This window comes from Ascidiella aspersa, chromosome 6 (assembly GCF_963924565.1).
Source record: "Ascidiella aspersa chromosome 6, kaAscAspe10.2, whole genome shotgun sequence".
In the NCBI taxonomy this organism is placed as follows: domain Eukaryota; kingdom Metazoa; phylum Chordata; class Ascidiacea; order Phlebobranchia; family Ascidiidae; genus Ascidiella; species Ascidiella aspersa.
In genome coordinates this window covers 25,896,090-25,918,962 of record NC_139452.1, presented here as the reverse complement: position 1 = coordinate 25,918,962, position 22,873 = coordinate 25,896,090, and the positions used below count along the sequence as shown (strand labels likewise).

General features: G+C 35.8%; 1 protein-coding gene across 1 annotated transcript; it reads left to right on the top strand.

The window, feature by feature from the left end:
- The first annotated feature begins 3,245 nt into the window (after window positions 1–3,245).
- Window positions 3,246–19,628, top strand: LOC146141010 (DNA mismatch repair protein Msh6-like). Its single transcript, XM_083392975.1, has 21 exons — window positions 3,246–3,406; window positions 4,153–4,305; window positions 4,975–5,373; window positions 5,781–6,051; window positions 6,796–7,031; window positions 7,532–7,674; window positions 8,473–8,635; window positions 9,127–9,275; window positions 9,619–9,743; window positions 10,184–10,319; window positions 11,566–11,671; window positions 11,815–11,959; window positions 12,472–12,658; window positions 13,528–13,651; window positions 14,229–14,346; window positions 15,306–15,550; window positions 16,731–16,848; window positions 17,321–17,410; window positions 18,108–18,262; window positions 18,740–18,939; window positions 19,501–19,628. Exons 1-21 carry the CDS (start codon window positions 3,260–3,262, stop codon window positions 19,517–19,519), a joined length of 3,429 nt encoding a protein of 1,142 aa, XP_083249101.1. The 5' UTR covers window positions 3,246–3,259; the 3' UTR covers window positions 19,520–19,628.
- Window positions 19,629–22,873: the final 3,245 nt, after the last annotated feature.

Sequence of the window (22,873 nt, the reverse complement as noted above, 5' to 3'; positions counted from 1 at the left end):
ATATGTAATGAAATGATTTTATTTCTTTTATATGATTTTTAAATAAGTTTTAAACAGCTTTTTATCACAAGAAATACATGGCCATATTACCCAATCCGTTAGAAATTAGTGCATTTCTAAGCAAAAAGGTCTACGACAATTAGGGCATCCAATGGCAGAAAAGTCTAGAATTTTAGACCATGAGGTCCTGGCAATGCACTAATTTGGACCTTTAGATAAACTCCCGGCGTAGATAAATTGAAAATATTTGCTAAAAATTCACAAAAGATTACAAAAAGTGTGAGATGGCATTAATCACACTGGACCCGCCCTAACCCAAATGCTAACCCGAACCCCAACCCAAATAAAGTGCGTTAATGTAATAATTATTTGAATGCTGGGAAAAAAAAACAAAGAGAGTTTCTCGTCCATGGTATATAGGATTGTTAGGTCACAAAATGAGATATTGGGGCCTAAAGCGTTTATGTAATTATTAATTCAACGCACATTATTTGGGTTCGGGTGCTGGTTTGCGTTTGGGTTTAGGTGGGTCAAGTATTATTAAACTTAATCCTTTTAAGCACATAATTAGTGCATTGTCCGAGACCTCAAAGTCTAAAAGTCGGACTTTTTGATCCTTTGGATGCACTGATTGTCGTAGACCTTTTTGCTTATAAATGCATGGATCGGGTGGACATATATATATATAGGTAAGTCATGAAATTTATTTTCCAATGACTACACTTTTTTATAATGTAAACAATTAACTTTAAAAAAATATACAATTAGGCAAATAATATAGCTGGGTACAATTTTATAGTCGCAATTTATACCGTTTTGAGTTCTGTGCTTTATTCCTCAATCCTGTAACCAAAAGGTAATAAATATATCAGTTGAACCCTTGTACGTTTTTTTCTCTATAACGTGAGTTGAAAATCACGTTCTTCAAGTTAATAATTACTGCTTTGGTGTTTGTGTTAGTTCCAACTAGGAAAACAAACTTTACGTAGACCGTTTTAGAATTAGCGAAAAAAAAACAACAAAAAACTGCCTATGGAGCCGAACTCGTGCATCCACTGTTTAGAAATCGAGCAAACAGTTGGTATCAAAAGTATGCTAACCATATTTATATAAAAAACACAAATTGTCTGATATTAGTAATGGCGGGAAAAATGAATCTTTACCTAGCGCTCATGCGAGTTCTTTACGTGCCCCAAAGAAAAAATAAACTTTGAAAAGCAATATTAAAAAGAGACGCACGGCATTTATAGTCCCATTTTCGAATTGACTTGTAACGTAGTAATAAATTCATGGATTTTTTTTATAAAATTTTAAAAGGCGCTATATACTTCGCTCTATGTAACTATTTAGATAACAAGTTACTATGAAATTATTTTGACAAAGTTTACGTGTGATTTTCTATAAAATTTTAATTTCACTGTCAAGTCAAAACTTCAACGCCCAACCTATTCGTGATTTCCGATAATAACGGCCGTCAGCCAATGCCAAGTGGTAGTATCGGTACTCTTCGATAATAGGGGGGGGTATCGATGCCGATCCGATACCAATTTGACACAGGAATTTCAGTCATGGTTGGCGATCCAAATTTGGCCATTTTCGTCTTTAAAGGTAATTTTATCGAAATTACTTAGCAACTGAACATCTTAACAGCCAAATTTTGGATTGAATTTCAACTTTTCTGCTTCTTCGAGCATACTAATGACGTCATTTGGTATGGGATCGAATGGCAATATTTTTGCCCAAAATATCGTGCAAAGGTATCGGAATATAATGGCAAGTATAGGACATCCATAATTATCACCGTTTGTTGATTTTCTATAAACTTTGATTCAGTGCTTCGGATCAAAGTCTATAAAATTGAGTCTTTGCTTTATAAACTCTTTGCTTCGGTTGAATTAAAATAACGCGCGAAATGTTTACTCATCCATGACGATTGTCATAGATAACGATGCAAGTCTTAATTGCACTTAAGTCTAGTTTAATTGCATTTTAGTCTCTTTCAACTCAACATTTTAAATGAAATTGTTGCTTATAAGAAAAACTAGACACTTGGTTTATTCTGCTTAAGATGCTTCCAGCATGATGTTTTTTCAATAAAAGATAAACCAATGTAATTGATTTGGGCGCTCTTTCACTATTGTACGTGAAAAGTTATAAAAAAAAAATTGATAATACCGCATACCACAACGCATATTGTTTGGGTTAGGGTGCGGGTTAGCGTTTGGGTGAGGGTGGGTCAAGTAATATTATGTTTATTATTGATAATAACTTGACCCACCCTCAACCAAACGCTAACCCGCACCCTAACCCAAACAATATGTGTTGTGGCATGCGGCATTTAAAAAAAAAAATTTTTATTAATTTTTACGTACAATAGTGAAAGAGCGCCTGGATTTGTGACATGTGATTACTTGATTTAATGAACAGGTGCACGTGCGTTGTGCACTCAATATTTAACAGCATAAATAATAAGGAACAATTAAATTCTATATTTTTTGGCAAGTTTTTGTGCTTATGTTTTCTTAATAGTGAGTCTGCCTGGCCTTTATTTTGACAAGATTTTGGGTGTGCATTGGCATTTCTAAATTTTCAGTTTTACATCCCAGGCGGCATTCTGTGGCAGGTGTGAATGCTTTATATTTTACGAAATTTGTGTGCACACCTGAATTGGTATATATCACTTAATATTGAAAAAAGCCAAGCATTCTAAGCCAAACTAATCCATAAAATATTTTGTATCTGAAGTACTGTAGGATTTCCCACAAACAGATTGTATCATTTTCGCCAAAATATTCCTTAACTATACATTTTGCAAACAGCGCATCTTGCCATCCTGACATTTTCTCTGTATTTTTACCTGTGAGTAAGTACAATAAAAACTTTGGCAGTTCAAACTATTTTTAGGTAGGCAAGTAACTTTCAGTAAGACCTTTCAATTGATACCCTACTCATTAAAAAGTACTTTGTGAAACTCAAATTATTGCATTTATCCCTTGGGGTCCATTTTGCCCCGCCTTCCCCTAATGACGTTAATAAGCACAAAAATACTTTCTTCCCTATTTAAACCATAGGGGAAAATCCCGGCCGGTTAAAAAACCCATAAAAAGGCCATTGAGTGATATTAAACTTTCTTACTTTTCTTCAACTGATAACCACTGATATTGTGGTTATTTAATCATAGAATGTGTTTTCTAATCAGAAAAGCAAATATTGATCATATGTAAATTATATTAGTTGGTGTTGAACTAAAGCTACAAGTATGCCGAAGGGTACACTGTTTAATTACTTCAAAGTTACTCCATCTAAGTCTACTCCTAGTCCGAAATCAAAACCAGTTGTCGTGAAAGAAGAAAAAAATTTGGATTGCAAGCCATTTGGAAGGGAGCTGAATGTTTCAAACACTGAAGTATGACCCAGTGCTGTACACCATTTAGTCTATTCCTTTAATAACTCAGTATTGTAAAAAAAGGATGAATAAATTTTATTTTATTTTAAAGTTGAATGAAAAATAGTTAATAATACACTTAAAAATTATAATCAAAAAAACGTTTACATAAAGTTAACAAATATATTGGAAAACTTGTATATATATTCTTTTTAATTTTCTCATTGAATTAGTTTTTTAGTGGAAGACTACATTTGAGGTTCGACCGATGTCACTTTTTTATTTTTATGTTACTGATCTTTTTTATATACTTTTGGTGTGGTAATAGTTTAAATTAATTGAAAATAAAATTAACTTACCTACCAATTTAACAAACTCTTAGTTTGTGTATTAACTTTTCTTGGTACTGAAAATGGTAAAAACACTTTATGTTAAATCGGTCATCACGAAAATGAATCCAAATCCAAAATGTGCAAGTTTAAAAATGATAAATTTGTTTGTTTTCAAGGAAAAGCTATATAATATTTTTAAAGAAAAACATCACCAAGCATACTGGTCACTATTTACTGACACAGATATGCCTATGGGCTTTGAATATTGGTTTACTATATCGGTTTACAAATATATTGGTGTATTTCTAATTATTTAGTCTTTCAAAGAAAACTGAGCTTGATTAAATTTTACTCCCATCTAATCTGGGATATCATGAAGATATAAACATAACTTATTCTGTTTATCAAAATTTTCTTTCTGTTATTTAAATGAAGAAAGAAGAGGATGAGGAAATGGGTGAAGATCTGCCAACTGTAAGTCCTTCCGCAAAAAAGGCAAAAAAGAGAAAGCGCATCATAGAAAGTGATGATTGTGATGAGGATTATAATCCTGATGCTGGAATGAAAACCGAAAAGCCTGACAATTATGTAAGTGTAAGATCGGTAATAGCCAATAATATGTACATGATTACTGTACATAAATGTATACCTAAAGTAAACAATAGAGACAGTAAAAGGGTGTATGATTGTAAATTGTTTTTTTTTGAAATTATTATTATTTAAAATATCTTGCCATATAAAGTATATCCATATTGCTGTATTAAATGAATAACAAAGGAAATTTGTATGTATTCCTCACCCTTCTCTGGCATAATCAAAGTTAATCATTTCATAAGATGTAAAATCATTATCAGAAAATATATATGACAAAACTATACTGAAAAACATGAGTAACGTTTCAAAAAAAGTGAAAACACAATAACTGAAAGTAACATCCGTGGAAAGTACTTTTTAGATTTTGAAATAATCACTATCCAAATTAATTACTGTCTTCCTGTATCCTACATAAGAGGAAAGAGCTTGCATTGTTATTCTTTTTCTCTAAATTTTAAACAAATTTTTTGTATGTATGAAATATTCTATGTCTTCCTGTAGCTCACATAAAGTGTAATAGCTTGCATTTTTAATTTTTTCTTTAAAACTTTAAACTAAATTTTTGCATGTATAAAATATTTTATGTAAGTCCACACAGTCAATGTTAATGATTTACCAAAATATATAGGTAAAGTGTTTTTGTAATTTGGGTTTTCCATAAAGGATTCAGATGCCGACATAGAGAACACAAGTCCGCCGAGTCAAGCCGCCAAGCGCAAGTGTCTTACCCCGAAAACGCATAGAAATCAAGACAGGGGCAGCTTTTCGCCTTTCAGCAAACCAGCTGTCAGTTCGCCACTGGTCAAGCAAAAGTTGTCGTCCTATCAAGCTGACACCTACACCGCCCCAAAGATGGAAAACCAGCAGAAGTTTGACCATGAAATGCTTGATTTTCTTGCCCCTCAAAATATTATGGACGGAAATCGAAGGAGACCAGATCACGAGCAGTACGACAAAACCACGCTTCACATTCCTTCCGAATTCATAAGAAAACTTACCCCTGCCATGTCACAATGGTGGCAAATCAAGTCCAAAAACTTTGATGTCATATTATTCTTTAAGGTAAAATGCAAATCTTGCTAAATTGATATCACTAAATTAAAGAAAAATTGCATTGTCACTATTTTTACACTTTTTTTTGATGACTAGTTGGTAAAAAACACAGATACATTTCTTTTAAACAAAACCTTATAAAATTTTTAATTAGTTTGTTTATATTTTGGGTTTATAACAACTTGTTAACTGGTGTTGTTTTCAAGCAATATTTTATAACTTTTATTGTATGGCTGAAAAACATACTTAAGCTTAGATTATTTATATGTGTTTTACCTAATTTTTCAGAGATTATTTAAATAACAATCAATTTGAAAAAGTGTACGATTTATTGTTCTAGCTTCTGTCAATATTTACCACTCCACATTCTATTTTTTGTGTAAATTTAATTTAAATATTTTTTATTTGATTTTTAGGTTGGAAAATTCTATGAACTATATCACATGGACGCAGTGGTAGGCGTCGTAAATCTCGGCCTCATCTACATGAAAGGAAACTACGCCCACTGTGGCTTTCCGGAAATTTCCTTCGGTCGATATTCCGACGCTTTGGTCCAGAAAGGCTTCTGTGTTGCTCGCGTTGAACAAACTGAAACTCCCGAGCAAAACCGCATCAGAATCAAAGGAAGAAATGTCTCAAAAAGTGACAAGACCCTGAGAAGAGAAATATGCAGAGTCATGACCAAAGGTTTCAATTTACTGTGTTTTAATATGTTGCATGTTATAGAGCATAATGGTTGGAGGTTGTAGCAAGACGTAATAAAAATATCAGAGTCTATACAGAAGTAGGTATCATATTGAACGTGCCTTCTCTCTATGTTGAAAATGAATAAAGAGTTTTTCGAAACATTCAAAATAATACCTACTTCTGTATGGGCTTTGATATTCTTACTACGTCTTGCATGACGTTATAATTTTGCTTGTTTTTTAGTATATTAGGGGAATAGGCTTAAATTAGTTTCTCTTTTGAAATATACCATATTTTTTAACAGAACCTTGTTTAACAATTACTAGTATTTGGAATGTTTGATAAAATCAGATCTGAGTCCACCCAATGCCAAGTAGTAGTATCGGTAATAGTCCGATAGTAGGCTGGTTTCAGTGCAGCTTTAAAATAACTCTTCGTTTGGAAAAAATGGGCTATATTGTTGTATTATATAATTGTATAATAATAGTTATAAAGCTAACTGCGATACCTAGTATGTAGAACAAAAATGCATTTTTATCAATCATTTTTTTTATACTATCTTAATGGCGTTATTTGGTATCCTATTCGACGGCTGTAATTTTTGCCTGAAATTTGATGTATTGAAACAAAATGCAATGTATTGGACATCCAAGCAATTATGATCTCTCAACACATCGATTTTCAGGCCTTTGCATACAAAACTATTCCAGCCTTATTTTACCCATTGTACCATTTTTATCATAGGAACTCAGCTCAACAGTTTCTGGGACGGGGGTTCGGACCACTACGAGCATAACTACTTGATGGCGGTCAAAGAAAAGAGTTTAAGTAGTAGCGATTCGGGCACCCCTCACGCTTGTCGTGAATTTGGGGTTTGCTTTGTGGACACGAGCGTATCTGTGTTCCACGTCGGTCAGTTTGAGGACGATGCTTGCTGCTCCAAGCTGTGCACTCTGTTTGCACATGTGCCACCTACACAAGTATATTAGGATTAAAATGAATGATTAAAACTGTAGCTTTCAAAAATAAAAAACACCTAATTTGTACCTTTATTGATTGTTGATTTTCTAAAAATTACAAATCAGTGGTAATGGTTCAAAAAATGAATGTTTTTTTTTAAGTAAAGTTAATAAATCCTTTAAAAGATCAACCCTATTCAAGGAACAAGCTGAATGAAACAAATAACACATTCCTAGCTTTGTTTCTATATATTGTAAAAATATACATATGTGTCTTTATAAGATAAGGATTACCATGATTCAGGTTTGATTTATACTTAGCATAAATGATTTTCTATTTTTCTATTTTTTAAATAGTTTCAATATCCTAAAATTAATATCTCAAAACAAAATTTCAGTGTTTTTCGATCTTTTGGAACTTGTTGTTTGAATAGTTTTTTATATTGCCTATACCAGGTTTTTCAAATGTAACACTTTGATATTTGCCCATACTACTGTTGTATTAAAATATGTCATCACAGATTCTTTATGAGCGCTCTTCAGCTTCATCTGACTTTAAGAAGATCCTCCAAGCCGGCCTTGCCTCCGTCATGCAAAATCCGCTGATTTCCGGAACTCAGTTTTGGGATGCGACGAAAACTTTGCAGGTTTTGTCCAAGGGCAGGTAAGTGAAAAGTTTAAACTGTGAGAAGTGCTTTAAAAGGTTAAGCACAAGTTTGTTAGAACCATGAAGTTTGTTAGCGTGATTTCCCTAGAAAACCTTTACAATACAATAAAATGTAAATGTAAACAGCGATGGCCGTAAATACTTTCCCAATAGTACGATATTCAATTAACTTATTTCATTGGTTGGTAAATCTTAAAAATATAAACATTCCCTTCAAAAAATGATTAAATACTTTAAGCAAAAGCTAACTTTGGCCTAATAACCTTCAAAAAAGTTTTAATTACATTTATGTTGCTTATCTGACTATGCAAATAACGTCATTTGATTTCGAATCACAAGAAAGGAAAAGGAAAGTTGGCACACATATTTGTTACCTTGTCTGCACCAGTTATGTTTTTAGCATAATTTTTCCAGAAGGCCTGTAGCATGGAATGACATGTAATTGTGAATAGGTATGATTTTTAATATTGGATCTAAATGGATACCCAATTCCCAACAATGGTTGGTACCATTACTAATTAATTTGATCGGTTTGCAATTTAAGGCAATATTTTTACCTTAAAAATGGTAAACTTGTCAGAAAATAAATAATAAAATGCCAAAGCCGAAGCCAATGTTGGCTTAATAAGGTGAAATAAGTTTTATTTTATTAATTTGGCTTATTTGACCATAGGAATGACATCATTTAAAATTGGAAAGGATGGCCCTAATTTTAGCCCAAAATATCGGGTATCAGAATAGGAAAAAAAATACAACATATTAGACATCTTTGGCTGTAAAATTGGCTTTGTGCAGATACTTTGTGAAAAATGAAGAAGAGTGTTGGCCTGAGCTGCTGAGAAGCATGATGGAACACGGAGATGTCCTACAACTTCTGCCTGCTGCTGGTTATGAGTTGGCTCTCAGTGCATTGGGAGCCTGCTCGTTCTACCTGAAAAAATGCCTAATTGACTTCCAGGTATAGAATAGTAAAATCCGGTGAATTGTGTTTTTAATTTGCGAATTAATTATTTTTTAAGGATGTAAATTTTACGCTACAATGCCTCTAACCTGTAGAATGAACACTTACATTTATTTGTTTTAATTGAATAAATGGAGGCAAAATGCGGCTATTTTTTTTAAACGTTTAAAAATTGGCACACAAATATTTACCATTCACACTCTTATCAGAATATGTTGATATTTAAATTAAATTAATTGTGAATACTTAAAAATGTAATCGTAGTTTAAACTCTCGTTTTTTTTAATTCTAATTCTAATCTAATTACGCAAAAACTGAAATGCTTTAGTTTTAATTCGAATCGGAGTTTTAAAATCCATAAAGTAAATCTAGCTGTCCAAGTCTGTTCAATGCCAGGCATTTGACGCTCTTGTTTTCCCAGGGAAATGGAAGTGATTTAAATTGACACTATAAAACGCATTTATCGTAGCTTTTTTTACTTTTTACAGACCCTCTCCATCGGCCAATTCAAAGAATACCGCAGCATTCACGATGTGGAAGGCAAAGGGAAAAAGAGTGCTTTGGCTTCGCATGGAATGGTCATGGACAGCGTCTGTCTAAGCAACCTGGAAGTCTTTGTAAATAGCAAAGGCGGAAGGTAAAGCGTGTTTATTAAAAAAATGTGGTAATGTGTAGCACTTTTCTTTAATAAATTTAATAAATTTTCTTAATAATTAATAAATATATAAATTTTGATTAATAAATTTTCCTATGTTGTCAAGATAGAATTAAAAAAAATAAAAATAAAAAATAAATAAAAAAAAAGGTTTCGAGTTATAACCAAGTTAAAAGATCTCGAATGGAACTATTCGTTTGAATGTTACAATTTTGCTCTTTGATAATGATTTTTTGAAGATATTAAATTGTAGATTGTGTCTTTTACGTTTTATTAACTACTTCTGCCTACAAAATGACAACGGTATATTTGTGAACTTTTTCAGAGAAGGGACATTGCTGGAATGCCTCGACTCGTGCAAAACCGCGTTTGGAAAGCGACTTTTGAGGCAGTGGGTTTCCATACCATCTTGCAGCCAAAACGTTATAAACGACAGACTGGACGCTATAGGTTGGTTGTAATACAATGGAAAGTTAGCCTCGTCATTATAACATTATATACATTTAGCAAAAGACCCTCCTCCCCGAAAAAATTGATGCCAAAAAAGTTAAGACAGTTAAATTTTAAATTTGTTACAACATTTGTTATTTTTTGATCGAACCTTACTCGAAATAAGTTAAAAAAACGCTCGTAGTTGTTTTGCACCAAACTTATATAATTGTGAATGTCACTGAAAATAATTTTAAACTCTTGCTTAACTATTGCTTGTTTATTCTCTTATATATCGCATAAACATAGGTAGCAATGACCATACGTTCTTCGAGAGAACAAAGCATTTAACTTTATGGGAAAAGCGCATAATTTGGGCAAAACATACTTGTCACCAGAAGGCTTGCAAAAATTCTGCCAACCTGAAGTTTTTCGCTTTATTGCGGTTCTTTCCGTTGCAGAGGATTTGTTTTCTAACGACGAAATAGTCGGACAGCTTTCTAAACTGCTGAGCAAAATGCCCGACATGGAACGAATGCTGTACAGAGTTCACTCGGAAGCTAAGGGGTCGGTGCAAAGCGATCATCCTGAAAACAGGTTTGTCGCAAGCTTATAAGGCATAAAGTTGTCGGTTAATATTGGACCAGAGCCCCTACTTGATACCAAGTGTTAGGATCGGTACTCGTCCGATACTAGGGTTGTATCGATGCCGATCTGAGGTGAGCAACTGACAGCCTGCGGGCTAAATCCGACCCGCCAATGAATATCATTCTGCCAGCCACATACTTTACGAAATGGGCAAGAGGCCCTTTCTCATATTTTTAGCTATCTTAACTAGGCAGGTAAATGCGAAAATTTTTCGGCCTAAAGTCGTAATGTCTATCTTGGATTCGAAACATGATCAATCGATGTTTCGCCAACTTATTGTGTCTGAATGCATAATTGTCAGTTGAAATTTATTAAGGCCCGCAGAGACCTTTCTGAGGTTGGTTTTGGCCTGTGATTGGGAAAAGGCTGTCCACCCCTATTATAAAGGATTTCACGTATTTTTGGATTAAAGCTGATACCAGATATCAGGGAGTAACATTGGAACAAGGGATCTCTGATAATATCGGGCCGAAGCCGTTTCCCGATACCAAGTGTTTATAACGGTTATCCTTCGTTACTACCGTGCTATCGCTGCCGATCTGATACCAAATGAATATAGGAATTCCAGGCATGATTTACGAACCATAACAGCAAATATACCTTAACTTCCAAAGCAAATTTTGGCCGAATAACCTGCTATAAATTGACTTTGAAAGTTTTTAAATGTATTGTTCTGCGTGTTTGAGCATAGAAATGAGTTCATTTGCTATCGGATTATAAGTTTTGGCCTAAATACCGGGTATCCCCAAATATCAATTATCGGACAAGCCTAATTGGCACTGGTCCCATACTAGACTAAGTATCAATACCAAACTTTTTGGCCTTTAGCCATGGTTGCAATCAAATGCCTTTTTTGCTTTACAGAAAGGTAAATTTGTCAGAAAATGTAATATTTTACAACTAAAGTAACTTAGATTTTTATTGCAAAGGCAGATTGTATTAAGGCTAAATATCATAATAAACTTAGCTTCGTTTGATTTTTTAAATATTCTGTTTATTTGGCCTTGTTAGTCACATCATTAGATTTGGGTTAAAATAGCCATACTTTTTATGCAAACCTGTGTCGTGGCAAAATACGAACTTTCGTATATCCCTAGACTCTAACCTGATTGTCTTATCTTTTAAAGAGTTTGGGTTTCTGCTAATTTAAAAAATCAATTGTCAACTCCATATTTAAAACACATTTCTTTTTTAGAGCTATACTCTACGAAGAGCACAAGTACAGCAAAAAGAAAATCGAAGACTTCATCAATCTGCTTCAGCAGTACGAAAACTACTTTGATTACCTAAAGACCATTAAGGTGCATTATTAATTAACAGCACAAAACAGATACGCATATAAAACTAGCAATTCGATTTCCTTAAGCTCATGCCAATTTACTTCTATGTTATTTCTTTAACTTGGAAGATAAAAATCTTAAAGCGAAAAATCTTAAATTCTTAGAGCTCTGTCGGCGAATTTCGATCGAAGCTGTTAAAGAAGATTCTCGGCATTCAGGGAGTTTGCGAAACCGGAGAATTTCCAAACTTGGACGAGAAATTGCAGCACTGGAAAAAAACTTTCGACAGAAAAAAGGCCCAAGAAACCGGTACGAAACTGATTTCCTAATTGCGAAAAACAGTATTGTACTACATGAGGGCCGACTTTTGATAACACATACGAAAGTAGCTTGATAATGAATTTCAAAGCTAAAAACGTCGAGTAGATTGATATCATCTTGATTAAGACATTTCGATACGAGCTTGTGTCATCTTCAGTTAATATCCTCAGTTAAATGTTTGATACAAGATCGTAAGTTAAGTCAAGTCATTTGAAAAAGTCTTTTGAACAAATAACTTCGGTTGAAATAAGTGTTTTCATTAAGCATTCTTATGTAAAATTGGTTTCTTTATCTCAATTTGTGCATCTTAAACAATAAGCTTGCTCTATGTTGCGTTTTGGACTATTTTTTGCTTTTTAACGTTTAATATTATTGACTAGTTATCAAAAAGTCTTGACTTCCACTTGAGTTTCTTTACAAATGACTTGAATGGGATAGACTTGTTTACAACACTGTTATACTGCGCCTGAAAGACATAAGGAGGGCCACGTTTTTTGCAGGGAAGATAATCCCCCACCCCGGCACCAACCCCGAGTACGACCAAGCCGTCAAGGAAATGAAACGGATCGGAGTTGAACTCGACGAGTACCTGGGTGCCCAGCAGAGGGCGCTCAAGTGTTCCCAGCTGCAGTACAAGGGAAGCGGCAACAAGAGGTTTCAGATGGAGATGCCCGAATCCCACGCCAGGTATTTACGTTAGAGATAGATAGACCAATATAACGGTTTACCGATAGTATTAAATTTTTGTCGATATTTTGATATTTTTGCCGATATAAGGGTATAGATAAATTAGGACTCATATTTGTGTGCCGATATTTCAATATTTTGATATTTTTTCCGATATATTTCCACCGATATATAGGTATCGGTAAATGAGGACTCTTTTTTTGCCGATATGTTCCTATCGATATATTGGTATCGGAAATTTAGACTGATATTTTTGACAATATACTTCTTCCACCAATATATCGGTATCGCTAAATTAGGATTGATATTTTGATATTTTTACCGATGTACTCCTAACGATATATCGGTATCGGTAAATTAAGATTGACTTTTTTGCCAATATTTTGATATTTTTGCCGATATACTTCTACCGATATATCAATATCGGTAAATTAGGAAAATATTATATAGGTTTTTTTGTCAAAATAAACAAATTTTCCATTAAAATTAAAAAAAAACAGTCGTCGTTGTAACGTGTCGACGTCTAACTTTTGTAAGTAAGAGCAGTATTATATCACTGAGTAACTAAACTTGCACGCTTTTTAAGAAGCTAGCTGAATTCATACTGGCTCCTGTAATTTATACATTACTAAACTAGGATGTGTTACCCCAAAAAGTGAATATTTGAACTAAAAAACACAAATTGTAGGGCACCTAAGTCAGCTTAAATGACTGTCGCCTGTTTTGAAATCTTTTTTTTTTCATTATAGTCTTTCACCGATTAACAAATATTGGCTTTTCTGGTTTTTGAAGTCTGTTTGTTCCATTGAAACCCACAGCTCCACACAGTTTATAAAATGAAGTTTTTCTGTGTTTTGCACTTAATTCAGGTCCTTGCCAATCGGATACGTTATCTGCGGCCAGCGCAAGGGCTTCAAGAGCTTTCGAACTGACGAGACCGAATCTTTCCTGAAGCGAATGGAAGCTGAAGAAACAAGGCGTGATTCTGCCCAGGTGGGTTGCAAAGAAATGTAAAAATACAGTCTAAACACCAACTGTCCCGAAAAGACTATATTTCGTAATTCCTAACTCCGCAATTTAATTAAATCAGATTATTCGCGGTGTCGTGCTAGTTTCTCCCAAAGTAGAACAGATATAAAAAATTAGTCCAAATATAGAACTTTTGTCAACCTGAAACATATCATATTTCCTTTGTAAATTGATTCACGCCATATTCGCCAACCCTTGGGATGCCATCATAATAATAATAAAGTGTTAATGAGGACTATTTGCAGTTGAATAGTCTCTAGCAAAGCTAGTAATTCAGGTCAGACTCCATTAAAAGACCTAATATATATATATATAGATTTATTTCGTCAGCAAAGGCAACGTCAGTATATCTGAATAAACCACGCAACAGTATGTTATGTATTAGTCAAATACATTAAAAGATATATAAAATAAAGTAAAATAAAATCAACTTTACCAAACTGTATATGATCGTCGTATATGGTTGATGCGTAATACACCAAATCGCGACAACAAAAAGGTTGGAAACCGCTGCTATTTTCACACTGTATTTGTTATTCAGGCCGAAACCATGTCAATTATCTTCTACGAATTCGTGAAGGACTGGCAACTTTGGACAAGGGCCGTCAACTTTCTTTCGGTTATCGACGTCACCATGAGTTTTGCTTGTTTCAGCAAAGGTAAACCAACTCTCTTTTGTGGATTGCACTAATGTTTTTTTACAATAATGGCGTCGATGTCCGATACTTGATATTTTTTTCCAAAAACCGATACCCGATATTTTGAGCAGAAAGTATCGCGATCCGATACGATACCAAATGACGTCATTAGTATAAATTAATCAAGCTGAAAAGTATAATGGTAATGATTTTCAAGGTATTAGGATGAAGTTTGCTTTTGCAGTGGGAAGCCGATTTAGTATTTATGTTTTATTTTTAATGTAATATTTTCAAATTTGCCTTTATAGATAGAAAACTCTAGGTTGCATCGCAAAACACAGCTGTAATGCACCAACTTACTTGTTAACGGATCAGAACCAATGCCATTGAAGTATCGGACAATTATCGATACTTATTTGATATGGGGTATCGGCTCCGATCCGATACTATCGGACATCCCTAGTGTGGCGTACTGCCAGGGCTTACGTTGTTGCAAATTCTTTTCTGGTTCGATGCGATACCAAACTTGTAAAATATTTTTAGTTGTAAATTCCTAAAGTTATGTATGTTATCATCCACAGAAAGTAAACTTAGTATTTGTAAAAAAAATTATTACATATTTTTGATTAGAAATCGAATCTTATGTATGTTCTTGCACTGAATATGTGATTGGAAATCACCTTCCCTTACAAGATAAATGTCGACCCTAATTGCTGATAGTAGTAGCAGAATAGTCTAGCAAGAGTCGGACAATATTATTGATATTAAAATATATTAATATATAGATATGGAAACCACATCGTCAGTATCTCAATTCAAATAGAATCCATTTGCCGGCAAAATTTATATTATATAGATATATATATATATATATATATATATAAATAAATTTTAACATCTATAGATAGTGTCTGACCTTAATTAATAGCTTTGCTAGACTATTCTGCTGCCTTAAAGATATTACCATTAAAATGACTTAGGAAAGAAAGGCGCAATGTGCCGGCCGGTCGTAGTTCAAAACGACGACGAAGACAACAACGGACAACCAAAGCGTTTCTTAAACATCGTCGGTTCGCGTCATCCCTGCGTCACAAAGACCTTCCTTACCGATGACTTCATCCCCAATGACGTCACACTTGGGACGGACGGGGAGAATCAACTGCAGCCATCTTGTATGCTGCTTACTGGACCCAACATGGGCGGCAAGTCGACCCTTATGAGACAGGTGATATGGAGGTTTTCTCTATATGTCAAATAAAGGCACAGAATACTGTGGGGGCTTTTGTTATTTTACTGATGCTTGCCTAGAGCGGTAACAGCAATTGGCTAATAAAAGTTTTTTTAAGGTCTTGAACTGATTTGTTAACTTTTTGCTGAGAAGTAGGACTTTCTACAATGGCATGTTTTGCATATAATAATATCCATTCTTCACTCGATTTGTCTGGACTCCATCCATAAAACCCAAATAAGAACAAAATCTACGTAGGAATAAAACGCAGTTCTGAATACGACCAACATATAGGACCACTACCTAATAGCTTCCTTTTAAATTGTCAGAATCGGACCTATACAACCTTTTACCTATTCCCACCCCCCCCCCCCCCCCTCGATAGTGTGTTACCGATTTGTCTAATTAATATAAAATGAAATGCCAAGAGTCCAACCCAAAATATTCGACAATTATGCTCCTTCGTCATTTTATATTACCCAGCAGAGCAGAAGCGACTTCTTATTTTTATGCTTGGATCCTAGTTGCTGACTCATCCTACTCTTTTGAAAATTTGCTGCCAATAAAAATATTAGGTTTTTAAATGAAAAAAATACGCGCCAACTAAATACTTGACGAATGTATTGTATGTGTCTGTACAATTTTCTCTTCTGACCTTTGTCTACATAATCCACATTAAAAAGATCTGGTCCCGTTTTTAAACAAGCTCATGTATACTTTCTGCTCTTTTGCTTTTAAAGTAAAATAGTTTTGAATATATAAAATAAAATAGCGTCTTCGGCACCAGCAGCTTCCAGTATACCATAATTATAAATCTGTCGTATATTTGTGCGCAGGTAGGTAAACAATGTAAACATGCTCAAATGCCCGTGTACACTTTCTGCTCATTGCCCGTTTTAATATAAAATCGTCTTGAGAAAGCGTTTTCGGCACCAGCGCCTCCCAGAACTACGTAAAGTGCTAACTGAAAATTTCTCCTTTTATCTTTGTGTGATTTTATTTTGTGTCCTGTTGGCCATGTGTGTCATTCCCTGATAAAGGCTTTCCGAATGGTTAGCCGAAACGTTGGTTTAAGAAATATATACCAGAAGAACTTATTTTTATTTATTATACTATCAAAAACACCATATTTATTATTTGTCGTATATTTGTGACAACTGTGGTTATTTATTCGCAGGTGGGGTTGCTTACGGTGCTGGCTCAGATAGGTTGCTACGTACCGGCCGAACGTTGTGAACTGACGCCTTGCGATCGTATCTTCACAAGACTCGGGGCCTCCGACAAGATAATGTCAGGTAAGACGAAGTTTCTACCATAAACCAGGGCTGCGAGGTCGGTTAAAAACAACCCAAGTCGAATTGCGACTCCGCCTCCATATCCCTGTATTCCACTTATTCTCGTAGCGAAATTTTTGTGTATATACACTAAACAGTAATCAACTCCCGTGTGTCTATAACTGTGGAGGAAATGCTATTCACATTACAGTATGCGACCTTATGGGTTTAAATTTGCTACTGCGCGTATGGGTTCATGCCAGAAATTATATAATTAATGAAGCAAAATTGTGAATAAAAAAACATAAATGTGTCATTTTTTAATTTGGCCGTCTTTTTAGGAATCCTTCAAATCGCACTCGCTTTTATAACTTCTTTCCTAAAACTGCAGCGTAGAGCCAGAAGGTATTTCTTAGCTTCTCTAAACTTCTGAGATTTCACCAACGCCTCTCCTCTCTACCCTAATTCGTCCATTAATTACTTTTGTTGGCAGGCGAAAGCACATTCTTCGTCGAACTGAACGAAACCTCGACTATCTTGAAGCACGCAACTCAAGACTCGCTCGTTTTACTTGACGAACTCGGTAAGAACCAAATATGGTCTGGATTTGCAATTTTCACGAATTTTCTCATTTTGATACAAAGCTGAAACGACCTTTCTGAAATTCCTGGATGGTTATAAAAGAAATAAATTAACCTAAAAAAAACCTATAACGCAACATATGGCAAGTTTTTTTTTTAACTGGCAAATATTGAAATAAATAAGCAAAACTTCTAATAAATGTTTAATCAAAACACACTCAAGTCATCACATCCAGTATTTTAAAAACAGTGAGTTAAGTACACTTTGGCTTTGACTTCAGTCATTACAACACTGTAACCTGTTATTTTATTGTCTCCGCTGTGTACAACCTGGTTTAAAAAACACACAACTAAATAAACACGCGCTGGGCGCGGTAACACGATTTCGTTTGATCGTTAGATCCATAAATTACGACAGTCGGAATAATAGAATTGCATGAATTTCCCAACTTCATGTTAAACCGATTAGCTGATCGCGTACCAGTCGTTTCACGTTGCTTCAAAATAACCTATTCTTCTTGGCCTAAAACCAACCTTGTATATAGCGCAAGGCGGACATTGCAAAGGAAAAGAGAATGGTAAACACTTGAAACTAGTAACACGGCGTGTGCAACTAATAGCACATGTGTCACTTGTTTTGGAAATACCGCTTTAAACGGTATTTTATCTTCAGTTTTCTCAATTAATACTATAATTCAGGTCGCGGAACAGCCACATACGACGGCACGGCGATCGCCTACGCTGTGCTTTCCCACGTATCAGAGGTGACCTGCTGTCGAACAATCTTCTCCACTCACTACCACACTCTGGTCGAGGACTTCATGCGAAACGCTGACGTCACACTCGCTCATATGGTGCGTTGTTTTTGACTGTTTTTTGCTTGGTTCGTGATGGTATAAGTTTCTTTGCGTTTAGTGAAGGCCCCGCTGCTTTAGTTTACTTTTTACCACGTTCAAACTGGTCAGAAGCCTTTTAAGCAAGTAATCTGACTTTTTCCATCTTCCAGACGATCTTGATGGAGGATCAAAGAATGTATGACCTAAAAAAGCATGACAACCCTATTAAGTAAAAAGCTTCTTTGTCCACACAAATTGAGAACGCAATAAGGACACTTAACAAACCATGTCCACACCACGTTCAACTCGTCTTAGGCATTCTCAGTAAGTGATCCTGGTTGAGGATCAAGAAAAAAAATGTATGACAACTCTATTAAATAATAAGTCTCTTTACACAAACGGGAGTCGGGACACTCCATTATCCCCATCAACACCACGTTAAAACTGGTCAGAAGCCTTTTAAGCAAGTAATCCGACTATTTTTCCATCTTCCAGGCGATCCTGGTTGAAGACCAAGAGGAAGAAGAAGGCGACGAGATGCTTACCTTCCTCTACAAGTTGAGGGACGGCCCCTGTCCAAAGAGCTACGGATTCCACGCTGCCAGCCTGGCGGGGATTCCCCAGTCGGTGGTTTCCCTTTCCAAGCTCAAGGCGAGTGAACTGGAGCGGAACAATAACGACCTGGTCAACTTCAGGTGATTTGTGTAAAAGCGTTTTTTTTTTTTTAGTAGGCCGTAGGTGAGATCCGAACTCGCAACCTTTGGAATTAGGCCGACCTCTGTCGCGCAGAGTTTTTTTTAAGTAGACCGTAGGTGAGATCTGAACTCGCGACCTTTGGAATTAGGCCGACGTCTTTCGCGCGAACGCGATTTCGACTAAAAAAAACACTTTTTAGGTACATAACAGTTAAACCAGCAAAACTTGTTAACTCATCCGATCGTAAGCAATAACTGTTAGGCCTAAATTTAGAGAAATGAAATTGCTACAGGCCAAGTCTAGTTATTTTGCCCAAAAGACTTTACCAACAAATATTAAAACAAATATAAGGGTTAATATGACTTAAATGTTTTGAAAGCGCAACTGCTGTGTGTTGTTACCTTATTGGACAACATTGCAATGCCATTGTACACATCATGGAATGACAATTGAAAAGACTAAAATAATAATTCAGTTAAAACTGTTGATTGTGCTTGTATTAATTTCACTTTACGGGCTTGCTTTTGCAAACGCACACTTTTAATCGACTTTTGTTGCAGAAAACTCTGGCTGTCTTAAGCATACACTTCACTACACGCCGGTGAAATGCATGAGCCCGAGGGTTGCTGTTCTTGTGCAAATTTGTCTTGTCCACCGCCGTTTCTTATTCGTTGTTGTTCCATTTAGCGCTGCTAATAATTAACCACTCGCCCAGTTGCAAGTATACTCGCAAATACATTTGAAGCGTAAGCGTTCACTGGTTCAGTCGAGCTTATTTTGAATTTCTGCCATGAACACAGTTTTGTGATATAGGTTAAATGCGAAAGCTTGCCAAGTGAGGCGTTCTGTGGCAGTAAAGAAAGAGGGTATAATTCAGTGTTGTAAACAAGTCATTTTTTAGTCCTAATCAAGTTATAATTAGAGTAAGTCAACTTCAAGTCCAGTTATCCTATTAAAATTAGTAAACTCGTCATATTATGAGGTATAACTTTACTCCCGAAAAAAGTTTATTTCAATCAAAAAAGTCATTCGTCCAAAATACTATGTGAAAGACCATCACTTAGTTCATTATAAAAATAAACTATCGATCATTTTTTCCTTTAGTTGGGAAATGACGGACAGAGTTTCAAATTCACGATTTGTGGAACAATTTTTATTCTCAGTTGAAAGTGCAGTATTAAAACACAATTTTACAAACGTTAAAAACCGATTAACAAAAAGAGAAATATATTTATACTGTTGAGTAGAATCCCGTAAAATATTTTCCAATTTAGAGCGCTGGTTGACTGCTAACTGTTGGTAGGCTTGTTGTAATAGGTTGTTCATAATTCATGTGAAATATCGTGAGAATTTGCCGCCTAATAACCTAATTTTCCAAAAAGCGAAAAACGGTGGCAGGTAGGCTATCCACTTCGAAGCAGCGAAAGCACCAGATAAAAATACGATGCAGAACCCGGATTTTTACACGGCCAACCAGCCACCCCTGGACCAGCAGGCAACAAAGACGAGGTTCGCCGGTAAAACAGCCCTTGTAACAGGAGGGGCTTCGGGGATCGGATTCGCTACCGTAGAGCGCTTTCTAAACGACGGTGCGAAGGCGGTGACTATTTTCGACAAGGACGAAGCGGCTGGACAAAGGGCCCTCTCTTATCTAAGCAGCCAGGGCCACGGCAATGCGGTCGAGTTTGTGCCGCTTGATGTTTCAGACCGGGAGCAGTGTGCGCTGAAAGTCAAAGAGGTTGCTGATCGCCGCGGAGGCAAGATCGACGCGCTTGTCAACTGCGCAGTGTACTTTGGCTCACGAGGTGAGAATGAAGAAAGTGTTTTGATTGGTTTGAATTTAAGAAGGGGGATTGCAGCTGATTTCCTGCTTTCGCCGGTAGGCTACGCTTAAAAGGAAATTAATAAAGCTGAAAATCAATAGTTGATGTCTAAATAAAATTTTAATAAAACTAAAATCAACTGCACCGTTTTTTTGGCTCGGGAGTTGCCAAAGTTTTTGCAACTCACTTGGTGATTTTGTACTCTTAAAAGCGGTTAATTAAGCTATAGTAGGCTAACCTACGGTAAACGTCTCAATAAAAGTTAAATAAAAATAAAATCAATTACGCCGTGTAGACTACTTTGGCTCGCGAGGTAAGAAAATGAGCCTTTTTGGCTGAATTGTATTTTAAGTGGTAGTTTTTGCGGCTGATTCTATGCTTTTGTTTAAGCGGTGGTGATAGTCAAGTTAGTGTTGTTTGTGTGCAATATTTACTGTAGCTACAATAAATTTAAATCTAGCTCAGCAAAGGGACGTGTGTAAATGTGAAAACAGGGTGATACTCATTTCCGCCTAAAGGTTTTGTGCTGCTCTCTTGAGGTGAAAAAAGCGGCAAGATTTGACACTCCTAACATCCCCTGACTATTCCACTCTACAAGCAATTGATTCATACCTTTCCATGTATTTTACAGCTTTGGACAGCGAAAAATCGGACTGGGAGAAAACCTTCGAAGTGAATGTGATCGGTCTTTCGAATATGGTCCAAGCTGTTTACACGTACATGAAGCACGGTGAGCAAATATTACAATATTTAATTAGCTTTTCGCAGTTTCTAAACTATACCGATAGTTTTATATTCCTAAATACCGTCTTCTCCACTTCATGGAACTCCTCTTCTCTAAGAAACCCGATATTGTAAGCAAAACAATGGGCCAGAGTGAATCGTTGCCAAATTACTGAATTACTATGAAAAACAATCTTTGTATATGGCCGTATTTGTCTAATTCTAAATAAAGAAATCAGTTGGCACTGTATAAAGACAAATTGTATTTGATTCTCGACAAGCTTTCGCCCAACCGTGCTTCATCAGGTCAGGTTTATACTTTGACCTGATGAAGCACGGTTGTGTAAAAGCTTGTCGAGAAACAAATACAATTTGTCTTTACACAGTGCCACCTGATTTCTTTATGGAAAACAAGCACAACTGCGAAAAAACACGCGCCAATATTGCTTCAGCGCCATTTTGGCAACTCAGTTATCTTTGATTGTTTGTTATGTTGGTGATCGCTGAGATGGATTGCAACAATAATAAGGCTTAAGTCCACTATGAAATTATTAGTGGGCGGGCACAGATACGATCTTAGTTGGTAGCGTCTCCCATCCAATACCATCGAACAGCCCCACTTTCAGTAGACCTTTAGCATGCTATTTTCCGTCACTATAATAGGTTGTATTTTCTCAGGAGGCTCGATCGTGAACATTTCGAGCATATCGGGAACGCGTGCCCAGGTGGAGCGCTGGACCTATTCGGCCAGCAAGGGCGCCATCAAGACCGTGACCCGGAACATGGCCCTGGATCTGGCCAAGTTCAACATCCGCGTCAACTCTCTAGCGCCGGGCTGGATCTGGTCTCCTGAGGTAAGAACGAGTGCAATTATTTAGGGTTGCTGGCAGAAGTTGTGCAATTTTTCCCGAGGTCGTGAGTTCGAACCAGTGTTGTAAACCTGTCATTTTAAGTCCCGGTCAAACCATTAAGTCTTTGTAGTCCAAGTTAAGTCAATTGTTAACAAATACCAAGTTAAGTTATAAGAGCAACCCGACTCCAAGTCTAATCACTAATATAAAAAAATTGAACTGGAACTAAACTTGTTATTTTGATAAGATTGAACTTGGGTTCCGTAGCTTTGTGAATTCGTAGAAATTTTACAAAAATATATTACCGAACAACAAACAAAAAGTTCATGTTTATATACTGTATTTTTTCTTGTTTTATAGTTAAAACACTATGTCAAAGTTAATTAATGAACCTTGATACCAGCTAATGATGGAAGAAGCAAAATTTTCTTCTTGCGGTGCTGCACAAATATGCACTTCAGAGGAAATGCTGGCGGTTGCTGTAGACTATACGCCCAGGCTCATCAGTGGCACAATTAATATATCATTTTACAGAT

Bases quoted from the DNA above. Each gene is read 5' to 3' on its own strand.
- LOC146141010 (XM_083392975.1), top strand. From the start codon at position 3,260: ATGCCGAAGGGTACACTGTTTAATTACTTCAAAGTTACTCCATCTAAG. The intron at 7,675-8,472 runs GTAAGTGAAAAG...GGCTTTGTGCAG, and splicing joins CAGGTTTTGTCCAAGGGCAG to ATACTTTGTGAAAAATGAAG. The intron at 16,849-17,320 runs GTAAGACGAAGT...TTTTGTTGGCAG, and splicing joins CTCCGACAAGATAATGTCAG to GCGAAAGCACATTCTTCGTC.